Genomic DNA, 15,128 nt, shown 5'->3' with positions numbered 1-15,128 from the left:
AGAGATCCAAGGTGCGTTCAAGAGCCCAACTGCGGCTCCGGTGCGTTTATTCACTAGGATCCGACGCTCTGTGTACAGTGCATACAATCTAGAAATGCGAAAAAAATTAAAAGGTGTGTTTTTCCCTTCTTAAATATGTGTATCCTTTCTCTGACCAACTTAAGTTTCTTTGTTAATTTCTTATCTTTACACTTAGGGTGGGAGAGTTGGATTTAAAGCATTATAATTTAATATTACGGCTAGTTTTGACACATTCGAATGAAAAGTAATGTTTTTACGGCATAAAACAGAAATAAGTCACGTCAAAACTGAAAAGGGACTAAATATAGCAGAATTTTTCTCTACATTACTTTTAACCTATCAATACAGTAGTTTTAAAAGAATTACAAATGAGACACCACTAATTGTTTGGGTAACTTCATGGGTTTAGTTTAATCTGTGCGCAAGCGATAAATGATGACGACAGGAACCAAATCAATATCTTCGCCTTCCCTTATCGTGTTCCTTCTCTGAACAAAATTCAGATGAAATGTAGATGTTTTTCTCTGGTAAGGGAAAGGGGCAGGAGATAAACACAGATGGAAATTCTGCCCGGCCTGAGGCGTGGATTCATCACCCCGTCACCGTGAGATGTAAAGGTTAATTTCACTTCCTCGGCATGACTGCAGATGTGAAACTTGATTAGGAAAAATGCAATTGTATCATTCTTAAAGGTAATCTGTAGTAAAAATTACAGGCATGAATAATAATGATATACAATAATACATTATAGTATTAATAAAATGAAGTCCAATCAGTTTTCCCCTCTATAAAAAAGGTTAGAGAAATATATATCAAACATTAGTCTATTCAAAATGTAAAACTGATTATTTTAATAATAGCCTAATAGTGGTTGAAATAATAATACTAAGTGGCCTAATTATTCACGATAGCACGCATCGGTACAAGTCTGTTTATTTAGTAATCTTCCCCCTTTTTTTTTTTTTTTTTTTTTTTTTTTTTTTATTACCTATCATTTCACTATAATATGATTACATCATTGTGTGTATCCAGGGTCTTCCTGCACTGAGTAACATGAATCGATTGGCATTCAACATTAACTCACCTGGGGATACAGGAAAACCCTGGGTGACTCACTAGTGGACATAAAAGCAGGACCTGCTCTTCTCCAACACATCACATCACAACACACAGGGAGGAGATCACAGCTCACTGAAACAAAAAAAAAAAAAAAAAAACATCATGGACTTGTGCTTCGCGACCTTTGCTACTATTGCACTACTTTTCGCCGGTGCATCCTGTGCTCCAGCCGGTCACAGCGTACAGGACGCATGCGCTGCTCTGCGGACCAGCTCTCTGGAGTTAAACCAAGTGGCAAAAAATGTGTCACTGGAGGTAAAGCGCTTTTAAATTTTATTTATTTATTTATTTATTTTACATTTTATTTTATAGGTTATTGTGGGAGTGAAGGGACAATATAGTCTTCACTCTGTATTCTCATTTTTGTTATTGTAATGTATTCTTTCTTTATTCTTATAGATTAGTTTTGAAAAACTGAATTCGTCTGTGTATTTAAAAATTGTCGTTGAATATTACAAAATTACCTTAAAACACTTAAAACCATTAGACTTATACACTCCAATTTCTGCCAATAATTACTGCTAACTGCATTTATTTGTTATGTCAAAAATGCAACACTGTACTGAAAATGTCTCTGATTGTTTACAGGTGAGCAGTGAATCTAAAGCTGTGGCAGATTTCATTCCCTTTCTTGTCTGGATGGAAGCTACAGATATGTGTGACCCTGCAAGTCTCAGAAAGACCCCAGCGGTAAGAAACAAACACTAATATTACAGATACAACACTATTTGTTTACAGTAATAATGAATATGTGACTGATGTGAATATACACTGTTGCTCATAAAGTTGGAATGATTTTGTTTTCAGACACATTCCTCTTTTATTTCTATTTTATCACCTTTGACCAGGTGCAATGATTACATACTGAGTCTGTTACCCTTTATCTGTCAAAAATAGATCACATTATCAGGGAAGAGGATAAAAAAAAAATTATTCAACTTTATGGACTACAGTGTGTATATCATCTCAATGACAGTAATAAGGCATTGAGACTGTACAACTATTTCATGATTTTGATGTTTTTTATGTCATTCTCCTTTCTCAGCCATGTATGGGGAAGATACTGGATGCTCTGGCAAAGTACAGTGCTGCAGTGGAGACTACTGATAAAACTGAAAGCTGCTCTCGCTATACCAGAAGAGTGAAGCCAAAGCTAGAGAACCTGCAGAATAATGTAAGCCAGTGTGTGAGATCCAGACCAGTGTACAGCCACATTCGGGTAAGTTTAACCAACCAAAAGTTTTATTCATATTTATCAGTCTCAGAATCTATATTTATATACAAGTTTTGAAACTGATTTTTCTTTATTATACAGGAGACTCCCATCAGCCAGGATAACAGTCTGCCCACTGTCGAGGCAGAACAAAAGCGTCTGTGCCAGTACACCATGGAGAGGCTGTTTTCTTTTTCCATCCTTGCTGCTCGTGTCTTTTCTCTTGGTGATCCTGCTAATCACCCAGAAGGCACACTTCACACATGCACATAGAGCTAATGTTCAGTGTTCACTGACCTACAGACATGGATGTACAAGCTTCCTTTTTTGATCACATTGGTCAAGTGTCTAGTACAGCCTTTAGTGGCTCTTGTTAATAGATGTAACAGTGTTTCCCCTTTCCCATGTATGCATGGAGTGTACTTCCAATGGAAATATTATGTGATGTTTTCTAACATATTTATTCACATCATATTTATTGTATTTATTTATTCATATTTATTGAAATTATCACACAACATCTGTGTCATTTTTATGCAGAGTACATGTTGCTGATAATAAATTTGTCTTAAATCATCATCTTTGTGTGGTTCATAAATGACACCATTGTGTTTTTGTTTTATGGCCATTGTTCCTTCCAGGGAAAACATGATAAATAATCTCATTCACAAAAATTTGTGAAGTTGTCTGTGCTGATGAGCCCCTCTTTTCCCTTCATGAATTTCCAAAATAACAACCAGATGAACATGCTGGCGCAAGGAGGAAGTTGTGCTTTCCTGAAACATTTTGTTGTGCTTTGGAGATCCACAACTTCCCATTTACTTCCTCCTCATTTGTGTGTCTGTTATGATTGAAATGCTGACTGAGTTCCTTTACACACTGGTGATGCAATGTGCATCCAGCTGTAATACCAAACAAAACAAGGAAGATATTGCTAGTAAAGGGGAAATTGCTCTTCGCTTAGGGAAAAGGTACTTGGTTGATCAACAAGGAAGTTTGTTCTGTGAGTGACATAATATCTAGATCTGACTCAATCTCTAAAAGTAACCCATATGCAGGAATCCTGTCTGTGATGGGAAATACTCCCAAATTAACCCATCTGCTGGAATGTCAGCCATCCTGTAACAGAGACAATAAAACAGAAATAAATTAATAAATAAATAAAAGAAGTAAAGTACACAGTACTGACAGTCAGAGCAGTATCAAAGTGCTGCATGTGCCACCTCATTTAACAGTTGATGTAAAGCCAAGTTTCACTTATTAAGTTGCATTTAAATAAATAGGCCTAAAGGTATCAACCAATATTGGTTCATCAATGTCCAATGTTAATTATTTAAGGCGGGCAATAGCTGAGTATTTTGTTGTTTTTATTTTGCATTTGATAAAATAAGATTCACAATAACAAATGTGACGCAAAAATTTGTGCACTTCAAAGAATGCTCGTTGAGGTCTGTCATGTTGCAATACCTCTGTTTAAGTTGATCTATTCTGTGCTCTGTCTGTAGTTTACATATAACAATGAGCATGATCCATCAGGGGATGGTATATCAATCAATCAATCAATCAATCAATCAGTCAGTTTATTTATATAGCACTTTACAACAAGACAAAGAAGACCAAAGTGCTTTACATCTAAAAACATGATCAAATTATAAGATAACAACAGTTTCATCAAATACAATAAAAGACACATACAGTGATTAAAAAAAGACCACAGATTTAAAACCTAAGAGTGTCTGAGTGCTCAGTGAATCTTTGAGTCTCAAGCAAGTCCTAAGTTTCTGTGGTCAAAATCACACAAGTTATGTAAATGCTAAAAGCCAAGCAAAAACGAGTGGTAATGACTTTGTTCAGATCAAGGAAAGGTAGGTGTGAGTCCATATTTTAATTTAATATTTAGAAAACCTGCAAAAAAAATCTGCTTCTTTGCTTGTTTTTCTTCGTTTTTGAGACATGGATCTACAAAAAAAAAGAAAGTAAAGAAATAATATACTGACCATATGATATCAATGACCACAACTGGCTATCTAATCAATCAATCTGTCAGTAGTCCTGATCAGAATATTTAGTCTGGTAAGTCACGCTTGTTAAATCATTGCACCCTCAAACTTCACACAGCTGACAAAATAATGATTGATAAAACAGGCACATAAAAAATGCTTTTCAAGAAGTGTTGGCCTCAGCGTGACACACAGAACAATCTGCACATGTAAACATTTTTAAAACAAACTTTACATCACTTCCTTATTTTATTTCTCAACACACAAATCATACATTGGGAAGTTATTCACCCTGCCTTCGGGAAAACAATGTATTTTCTCTTTCATCACTTCTGCATTACATATTTGCACCTTCACGTATTTACTCATCTGTACTATATTATTATGGCTATATCTATATATCACTATAGCTGTTCAAAAGTTGAACTGACACACTGGTAACTGTTAAAGTAAAACACTGGGTTGAAGAGTGAAACCTGAAAACTCATATGAAAGCACTCATCACCGTGCATAAACAGTGATATTCAGCTGAGCTACGCATGAGCTTGGTTTGCTGTCTGGAGTTATTATTAGTTTAAACAATAACAGAAGTAATCTGTACAGGGGAGACTGGGTATGGTTGTAACATAGAGATAGACGTAACACCAGCATTTCAGCCATTTGATCAGAATCACAAATGTCCTGACCTACAAATCAAATTATCTTAATGTAAGGAAACATGCATGAAAAATCACATAATCTTTTATACAAGGATTTTTATTAGCATTCCAAACATAAAAATGCCAGAAGACAATGCAGTTACTCAGGTCCTGGTTAGTTAGTAAGCCCATAGCAACTGATAAAACAAAACTACAACGCCGATATAGTATCAATAAAATGCAAATGTTACCATTTCAACTAACTTATGATTCATATCACAGTTGAAATATTGGTCAGAACCATAGCCTGTGTACAATTAGTTGACGGAGGAACTTTGACAATAGTCCTTGGTTTATGAACTGCTGCTTAAAGTCCCAATGGGTCAGATGTGTCAGGTGTTAATGTTAAGCCTTATCTTGCTGACTCTGTAAACAATAAACATCATCAACTAATATGAAACAAAGTCATTTCACAGTCTTGTTAGAGGAACACATTTACCACGACTACAGTGGAGCTGTCTGTCAGGAAAAAAAAATCATTTTATTGAATAAACCATATTGCACTATTATTGAATTTAGCTAGATGTTAAAAACTTACAGCAGCAGGTTAAAACTTACAACAGCAGTTGGGAAAATTGTAAAAAAAAAACAAACAAACAAACAAACAAACAAACAAAAAACACAATGTATTTGAAATTAACTCACAAAGTCTGTCATTTTCTTGCAGATGTATGAATTGGTACCATTTGTAGAATGCAAATGTGCATACTTTTTATGGAAGTTTAACAGATGGGGATGAAAAACTGAATAAATGCTGAAACAAGTACTGGTCTACCTCATAGTTTTAGGTATTGGTTCAAAGGCCCAAACATTCACATACTGACGTCTTGTTAGTTTATTTACTTGCAGTTATTAAAGATTTTACAAACTGCATGCTTAGGATATATCTTATTATACAATACTACGATATATACTATACTATACTATACTATACTATACTATACTATACTATACTATACTACAGTCATATAGTCATAGTTATATTTAAAAAATTAAAAATGCATCCACAGTTTATTAAAAATAGACACCTTAAAGAACATCTCAGCAAATTTTCATAGTTAGGAGACACTTGCAAACGGACTTTTGAAACATTTAGAAAAAAAGGAAAATTCAGATGTTAATTTTTGTTCCCTACATAACCATGCAGTTTTTCAAATTTTTATGGCAAAAGATGGCACTATGTCTTTTGTTTCTTTTTATGAGCTTCAAGTACTAGTTAATACCTTTAAAATGATGTATTATTCATGTCTCTATCTTCAATACTTTTTGAATTGCAGTATAAACTGTAGTCAGGCACTCCCTACATAACCACGTGACTTGACCCTATACTATACTATACTATACTATACTATACTATACTATACTATACTATATACTGTACTATAGTAGTAGTGGTAATAGAAATAGTAATATTATTATTTGTATTTATATTATTTGTAATTGAAATTATTTGTATTACAGTTTTTACTTATTTATGTATGTACTTTCTATATTTGTATTTTATTTTAATATTATTACTATTACTACTACTACTACTACTACTACTACTACTACTACAAGTGCCACTATTGTTATTATAATAGTTTTAATGTTCTAAACTTTATTTTAATTTCCTTTATTTATTCAGTGAACTCAAAGTTAACTATAAAACCTGAAAAGGTGAAAGCCATAGGTGAAAGCACTCATCACTCATTATGGTAGGACTGAGTGTTTACTTAAAATGACACATACTGGATATTCACAAGTTCATTCAACTGTTGTTCATATTTTCGGGGACATCTTGGGTATTTCTTCAAAACGCCAGGTGTTGAACAGCTGCTCCCTGTTAACTCTAAATAACTGCTCCTCCGTCAGTCTGTCACAGGTGATGTCCCATGAAGAAGCACAGGAACCGACACAAACCAATCAGGAGGCGGGGTTAAAGAAAAAACAAGGAATTTCCTGCTGGGCTACGACAACACGGGAAGGTAAAGTTTGCTGCGTCGTCATATAAAGTTTTAAACCTCTAAAAGCTACCCCTGCCGTTTTAATTAGTCACACTTAACAAGAAATACTTAACCCGTTTCACTGTTAGCTTGTCTCCAACGGTTAGCGCGTGATACCCGGAACTCAGACGTAACGTTAGCATGTCAACCTGTAGATAGCAACGGAAGCGTTAGCTAGCGATGCTGCGTTATTAAACATAAGCAGAGAATGAGTCTGCTACTAGCACGACTTTGTACATGTTCACTTTTGACAGTTTATTACCCATTTATGTCACAGTGTGCCGCTGTGGTTAGTGTCTTGTAGCTGACAGATGTAGCGCATGTTTGGGGTTGGTTAACGAGTACAGTTCAGACGGGCGGAGTCATTCACTAAAAGTTATCATCACTACCTCAGCAGTCATCGGACTATAATGATTTTCACTCCCAGTTAAATCAGTTCTTTCAGTCTTTAGTTTTCCAACTTTTATTGTTTACACCACTGTTGAAGAAGAATCTGGAAAGGTAAAATGTATGATTGACTTCTAGAATACAAGATAATATATACAGCAGCTGAGATCTTTTCAAGTCCCAGTGCAAATAACCAAAATAAAAGTTAAATAAGATAAAATACTTACTGTATAACTGGTGTGTGCAGAATAGTCAAGGGGTAATTTTATCAGTCAATTATTTTGACTATTTCTTCACTCATAAATTATAATAGAAGACAATACAACTTTATTGCCATTGTTATGATTCAGTGAAAAACGATTTAGCAGCATCTACCTTGACAGTTGTAGTAACAATGCTAACTCCAAGAAGAGAATTCAATAAAAGGCAGTGCACATACAATAAATAGACAATAAATAAATAGACTACACAACAATAAATACTGTCTAAAAATATTAATGAGGTAAAGTAATGCTTTAGATGCTGCAGATATAAAATTACTTTTATGGTTTTAGAAAGTACAAGCCCCATTTCCAGAGAAGTGGGGATGTTTTATAACAAATAGTACATCCCAAATGTGTGCTTTGTTGATTGATTCTCTCAAACCTTTATTCATTTAACACAATTACAAAGAAAAGAGTTTTGTTTTCAGTTATCTTAATTATGCTTTGTAGATATACACACATTTAGATTTTGATGCCTTAAACACACCAAAAAAGAATTTTTAAAGAATATGCAAGTAACACTGCTCTGGGATATTCCTCACTTAGCTGTTTGGCAAGAGGTGAAAGGGTTATGACTGAGATAAAATGAGCATACACCAGGGATTGGTTTTAGTTCATCACTTTGTGTTAAATGAGAGAATTATATCTTCGACAAGCCACAGAATTGTGGGGGGAAATGCTGAGTGTGTCTAGTGAAATTATATTTTGTTTATTAACGTTTATTAACCAGGAAAAAAGACTCACTCATATGGTAAATACAGCTACATGGGCATGGGCTATCTTTGGAAGTTTTCTGGCACTTAACACGGTCCACCAGAGCAATTAGAAATGTAACGTAAAATTGTATTATGCAAGGGTGACCTTCGCTGGATGTGATCTTGTCTCACATGGACCAAAAGACAGTGAGCCCATTTACATTACCATATAAATCTAATAACTAGAAGTAGTCATATAACTGTAAATTGGATCTTATGCGTTTATGTACTTTAGAAATGTGGTAAACAAAAAACCCTGGTTTTGACACTTCAGTCCATGATTGGATTTCTTTTGGAATACGTACAAACATAGTGATGGTAGTGTCAAAGATTCTCTCTTTGTATTCCGCTCACATTTGCCTGTGTCACTTCCATTTTCTACAATTTCTTACACATTCACAGATGTAAAAGGATAAAATACATCAGATGAATGGGTATACATGCACAGAGACATGAGAATATTGGGTAGAAATTCAGGTATGTTTATCCCATTTCTCATAATCAGATATGTTGTTATCTGATAAAGCTTGTCAGATTATGCTGTTTACATGATCACTTGAATTATCTGATGAATCCAGAAATCAGATAATTTTCAGAGTTTTAGTGTGCATGTGAACAGGCTCAGTGAAAACTGTTTTAGAAGTCCATGTTTTAGCTTGTTCTCAGGGAATATTGACTTTGGTTTTATGTGTCAGCGATGAGAGAGATTATCCAGACTGATATTACTGAAAGGTGCAAAAACTTTGTGATGTTCTGGCGGTGCATTGCCACCTGCATATGCGTGGAGGTACCATTCATATGAAGGCATGGATTCAGTGGGACATACTGTATGCTACTATCATGTCACTTTTTTCTCGGGGAAGTCTGGTTTTTTCAGCAGGACAGTGCCAAACTCCATTTTGCATAAGTTACAACAGTGTGGTTTCGTAGTTTCATGATTTTACAGAATTTGTTTGCTTGACTGGCCTGCAGCTATTAAATAATTTTCATCATGAGGAATTCTTTGTTTTCCCAGCACAGTAGTGGGGAAAGACAATCAGACAAATACAGAGATATAGCTGATAGCTGTTATCTCCCATAGTTTCGCTACCAGTGTGGGGTTATACTTAGGTGCTGGCCTGAGGGTTAGGCCTAACTGTAATGGTTACTGTAAATGATGAGCTGACAGTATTGCAAAACATGAACAGCACTTCTCTATTCTGGTGAAAGATTTAGAGAATGATAATCTGAATATTTATTGTCACGTATGGCATGACACTAATAATAGTCTTTTTGTGTCTTTTCCTCATAGATGAATGTGGGTGTAGCTCACAGCGAGGTGAACCCCAACACACGTGTGATGAACAGCAGGGGGATATGGCTCACCTACCTGCTGCTGACCGTTGCGTTACACATTGTCCTGCTCAGCATTCCTTTCTTCACTGTGCCACTCGTCTGGACCCTTACCAATGTCATCCACAACCTGGTCAGTTGAAATGATCCCTTTAGTACCAGAGCAAATACTCAAATGCCTGGTTGCTGTGTTCCAAATATATGGATTTGAGTTTTGATTTTAAGACTATTAGCAGAGTTGCATACCAAAAACACAAATAAATGTAGGTATGTATACCCTGAGATGTTTCAACAAGAGCCATTAGATGTATATACCATGGAAAGGAAATGTACAAATGAATGAGCAGGAGTTCTGTATGTTTATTTTATTTGCATAAGATTTGTATTAGTGTAAGTAGCCCTGACATGTAATAAACTAGGTTTACTGCAACAGACATATACAGTACACAGTGTATTTATCCGAAAATACAAATGTGTTGCTCTCTAATGAATTATTTTTAATCAAAAGATATAAATCAGAATCAGTATTGGAGTTGAGGTCAGGTGACACAACTTTGACAACTGATTACTGTGATATTACTGTGATATTCCATATTCACATATTTTTTTCATTGAACTACACGTTTTAATTTTAGCTTTGCTTATCAACTGTGCTCTCTTACTTTCACTTTGAAAACCTAGAAAGTCCAGCATTTGAAAAGTTGATTTGTATACAATGAGAATTGCATTCTTTTCAACACTGAATGGATTTACCAGCAATAAAATAATTTAAAATGTTCATAATCCAACTTCAGAAAATACCCAAGAGTTGGCAGATCTACTGTTCAATTAACAAACTTGTATGAGGTTAAAACTAACATCAGCATGCCGATCTTAAAATGCATTTAGGGTTCATTTAGGGTTTGGGTAAAAAGAAATGATTGGCAAGGAGTGTTGCTTGTGTTCAGAAAAATACTGTCCCTCTGGTGCTCTTCAGCTTTGGATTTTACTAGGTAATGCTTGAGAAGAAATCTGAGACATTTACATGTGTTGAAGGAGTGATAGTTTGTTTTTTTTAAATGGAATTATGCATTTGAAAACATTTCCCTGCGGTCTACATAAACTGTAAATGCTATGCTTGGGTCTGAATTCGTCATTAATTAAATTCCACAGGTCCATCTTCAACCCTATTTCTGAGTATTAACACCAGAAAGGTCATTTGGAGCGTTGGCCCTTTAAATGCACATGAGCCACTTCACGCCCCACCCCCTCCAGGTTGTTGGTTGTGCTGCTCTGTCCAGTTCAACTAACAACTGAACATTTTAGGTAATTGGCTCAAAGTTTTGACATATTTTCAGTATAGAGTATAATCGCTGCTGCTGACAAACAATTATAGTGTACTCTGAGAAATGTCTGGACCATATATGTGCAAATGTAGTTATATACACAACAAATTAAGCAGGAATTGAAACAGGTTGTAGAAATCCACTCGATTTTTGCCAAAATGCCAAAAAATATAAAGTAACTTCGCAGAACCTGGATGGTTCAAATTCAAACTTTTGGAACTATTAGGGTCCAAATACACAAATAAATGTACCAAAGACTAATAAAAGTGGGTTTAGCAAAATATGACCCCTTTAAGTTAAAAAGATGCCATGATGAAGACCTCAATGAATGAAACCTGTAGACATGTTTTCACTATGACTGAAGAGGCAAGCAATGTTAAAGGCTTTAACCTATCATGCCTTAGACTTTCATCTTGTTGTTTGGAGTAGATCATCAAGACAGGACAGGTATGTCATGGGTGCAGCACCCAAGCTGATTAAATGTTGACAGCATCAAAACCTAACTAAATGACTTCTCTCAAATCTAACTGATTCATTTTGTCCCCAGTGTATTTCTTTAGCATGTTTCTAATTATTTGCACATTTGTATGATAATAATAACAGTCCATTTTCTTGTGGGTGGAGCTCCAAACCACACCTTTTACAAGCTTATGGGAACCACGCCAACCCAGGCAGAACCTAAGCTGTTAGAAAACAACACACTGGAGGACACCTGAAAACCTGCAGAAGCTGCTTCCTAACATATCTCTGTGTCTCTGGTTTGCCTTTTGTAGGTGATGTACCTGTTTCTACACACAGTAAAGGGCACTCCCTTCGAGACACCAGACCAAGGCAAAGCCCGACTGCTCACTCACTGGGAACAGATGGATTATGGTGTCCAATTTACAGCTTCACGCAAATTCCTCACTATCTCACCAATTGTTCTGTAAGTTTATTACAAAGCAGCTCTTTTCATTGTCCCAAATTACTGGTATGGGTTAATTAAAAGGATAAGGCCTGGCTAGTTGCTGGGGGGCAAGTAAAATGCCACATTAGAATAATTAATCTAGAAACTCACTTTTCCTATTGAATTGTCAGCAAAAAACTGAGCACCACATTTTTTCCAGCACTGATGAAGGAAATGACTGAAGAGTGACTTACATCCTTCTCATTTTCTTTGAAAGTTCCTCATACAGATGAAGCATGATAATCACGGTGGTGCAGTACTTAGCACTATCCCCTATGAGTTCTAGGGTGGTTCCACTTCTCTATCTGATGTAGCCCCCTTTTCTCACTGAATTATTTTTTATTGCTGGTGGGGATAAAATGGATCCCCTAATGTTACTTCAATAATAGACAATGTAAAATATGTGAAATATCAAAGTGCTGCAACATGTCAACAGTATAGTGCACAGAATTTATAAAATCAGAAATGAACATAAGTGAAAGCATGTGAAGGCTATGCAATGATCTTGATTTCACTGGTCTGATACATAAATTCACCAAGCACTGTTTCTGTGTGAAAATGAAAGTTAACACCATGAAAGAAAAGTGAAAAGGATTCAAAGCAGCTTATTGTCTAAAGGGCCTACACAGAAATTGTACAAATTTACAACAGAGTTAGATACAGGGACCTACTGTTGTCCGGTTGGAGGGGGACTCCCTGGGTGACTCCAAACGTATGATGATAAACAACACAGGTTTACAAGCGTCACGCACTGAGGCAGCGTTCGGAGGCTGCATTGAACCGAGACACTTGGCTAAATGGAGACCGAGGGTCTTGAGTGACCACTATGCACAGGTTGGCTCAGGACTAACTCAGACAGAGTTGTGTCAGATGAGCATTTTCCATCATTTAGACAGATTAGAACATGTAACTTTGTACTCCATCACAGATGCAATTTCCTACTTGTTCAGCTTGTTTGCCAGCCTAAAGGTGAATTGTTCACAAACAACAAAACACTAAAGTCTATTTGCATGTCATAGTAAAAGGTCATGTGTAGTGCTCAGAGGTTTGTTTCCCTTTCATCTGCATGCACAAACATATTAGAGGTTACCTGGAATGAATTTATTCATGACACATTGGGATGTCTGGCTATTTTGAATCCCTTTGTTCCTCTTTAACCACCTGTGCACACTTCTGGGCAGCCTTCAGATTGAATAAATGATATCTTTTACCAAAGCTTTAATGAATGGAAGTGCCTTTCCGTGAAATACGAAAAGAGGGACTCCCAAATGAAATAAATATGCAGGTAATTGTAGTTCCCTGTGAATCCCATTCTTTATTTAGGCTTTACTGTAAGAGACTTTAATCTGTAGAGTAGTCACTTAATACTCTACTTCAAGGCTAAACATTTATATACCTGCTCAGTGTAAAGTTTGCAATTCTACTTGTCATTTTTTGGGTCAGTGCGTCCACGGATTTTCCCATCCACCTCTTTACAATATTTTCTTCTCTCTGCAGGTACATCCTTGCCAGTTTCTACACAAAATATGATGCAACACATTTCCTTATCAACACCGGCTCCCTGCTTAGTGTCCTCCTGCCAAAACTGCCTCAGTTTCACGGAGTACGGATATTTGGGATCAACAAGTACTGACAAGACTGAACACTGGATGTTAACCACCAACACTGGACATTAAGTTTTGTTTTTAGTCTGAATTATGTGAGGTTTAGAGATCAAGGCGAACCAGCTCAAATCATTCACCTGTATAGGCTGTGTGGAGTGATTGCAGTGTGCAGCATGAAAAAGTGAATGCGCTGCTGTTGTTTCATGTTTTTCCTTTACATTCCTAATGTTTTGTTTTTAACAGGCTCTCCCAAATTTGACCACAAGAAAGGGCTAAGTCTGAACTGCATTGATGTAGTTAATTTATCCTTTCCTTCACCCAGTCTCATACACAGCTTTTCTGTTACAAACTGCACTGGCTGCATGTCTGTAAATGTGTGATTGTCTTGTTATAAATGTAAATGAGACTTTTCAGTCATTGTGTTCATATTTTGGATGATACTTTATTCTTGCAAGTTATGATGAAGGATTTACATGTAGTAGGCTCTTACTGGCCTAGACAAACACTGCAGTCTTTGTTTTGCTATGATGCACATTATTGTTATGATTTAAAAGCTGGATGTCTTTTTTTGTTTTTTTTTTAAATTCTGCTTATAAAAGCAGCAAGAGCCAAATGATGTGCATATATGGTTGATTTTTTTTGCATGGTCAGTATCTGATAGCAGAAAAACTGCAAAATCCTTTAGAAAGAATTAGTTGATGAAACGTGGATCAGTTTGTAAGATATGGGGAACTCCAGACATTTTACATGAAGCCACTGTGTGGTGGGCTCGCACAGTGCTCGCAATATACTCATATATCCAAGGGATTCCCCCCCTTCCACATGTGTTGTGGTTGTGTTTGCATTGCAGTGAGGTTTCCCTGTTAGTGACGCATGTTTTAGGGAAGTAGCTTGAAAAAAAATGCACTGGCATGTGCATGTGATGACACTGTTGATTATGCCAGCGTCAAACTGGGATTCACATGCAAATAACACTAGGTGTATCAGCTGTTGGATGCATGTTGGGTTATCATTTGCACTGAGCTGATTGGGGTGTTCCCTGTCGAAATGAAGCATGAATAGTAGAGTGAATGTAAAGAAGCCGGTGGTGTGATGCAGAGGGCAGATGGGCTAAATGTCACAATGTTCCCAAGACATCAGATATGGCTCTCTGAAACTAGAGAGTGGGAGAGGAAGGTTGAATACTATGTTTTACTATGCATTACTGAAAGGTACTTGATGGTAAGATAACACTATCTACTATGAACAGCACATTAGGTCATCCACCAGTGTCTCCCAGTTCCACTTTTGCTTTAAATCAACTTGAACTCTGGAAACCTTCTGAGTTAATAGTAAGTCATACATAAACTATCAAAAGAAGCTAAGACACAGCAATTAGGTCTTGGTACTTTTGAAAGTTTAACAAAATATAATGTAATTTTGTTGTTACATTGAAACACAATAGACTTTAGTGTGTCATTTTGAACAGTTCGCTGAAGGT

General features: G+C 36.2%; 1 protein-coding gene across 1 annotated transcript; it reads left to right on the top strand.

Moving 5' to 3' along the window:
* Positions 1 to 6,908: 6,908 nt before the first annotated feature.
* ormdl2 (ORMDL sphingolipid biosynthesis regulator 2) lies at positions 6,909 to 14,163 on the top strand. Its single transcript, XM_030139627.1, has 4 exons — positions 6,909 to 7,018; positions 9,733 to 9,906; positions 11,872 to 12,023; positions 13,542 to 14,163. Exons 2-4 carry the CDS (start codon positions 9,733 to 9,735, stop codon positions 13,675 to 13,677), a joined length of 462 nt encoding a protein of 153 aa, XP_029995487.1. The 5' UTR covers positions 6,909 to 7,018; the 3' UTR covers positions 13,678 to 14,163.
* Positions 14,164 to 15,128: the final 965 nt, after the last annotated feature.

The sequence above is a fragment of the Sphaeramia orbicularis genome, chromosome 7, assembly GCF_902148855.1.
Source record: "Sphaeramia orbicularis chromosome 7, fSphaOr1.1, whole genome shotgun sequence".
NCBI classification, from domain to species: domain Eukaryota; kingdom Metazoa; phylum Chordata; class Actinopteri; order Kurtiformes; family Apogonidae; genus Sphaeramia; species Sphaeramia orbicularis.
Note: the sequence above shows the minus strand (reverse complement) of the source record. Positions and strands in the feature narration are given on the sequence as shown.

Excerpts from the sequence above, each read along its gene's own strand:
- ormdl2 (XM_030139627.1), top strand. The coding sequence starts at position 9,733 with ATGAATGTGGGTGTAGCTCACAGCGAGGTGAACCCCAACACACGTGTG. Across the intron at positions 9,907-11,871 it reads CCAATGTCATCCACAACCTG|GTGATGTACCTGTTTCTACA; the intron begins GTCAGTTGAAAT and ends TGCCTTTTGTAG. Across the intron at positions 12,024-13,541 it reads ACTATCTCACCAATTGTTCT|GTACATCCTTGCCAGTTTCT; the intron begins GTAAGTTTATTA and ends TTCTCTCTGCAG.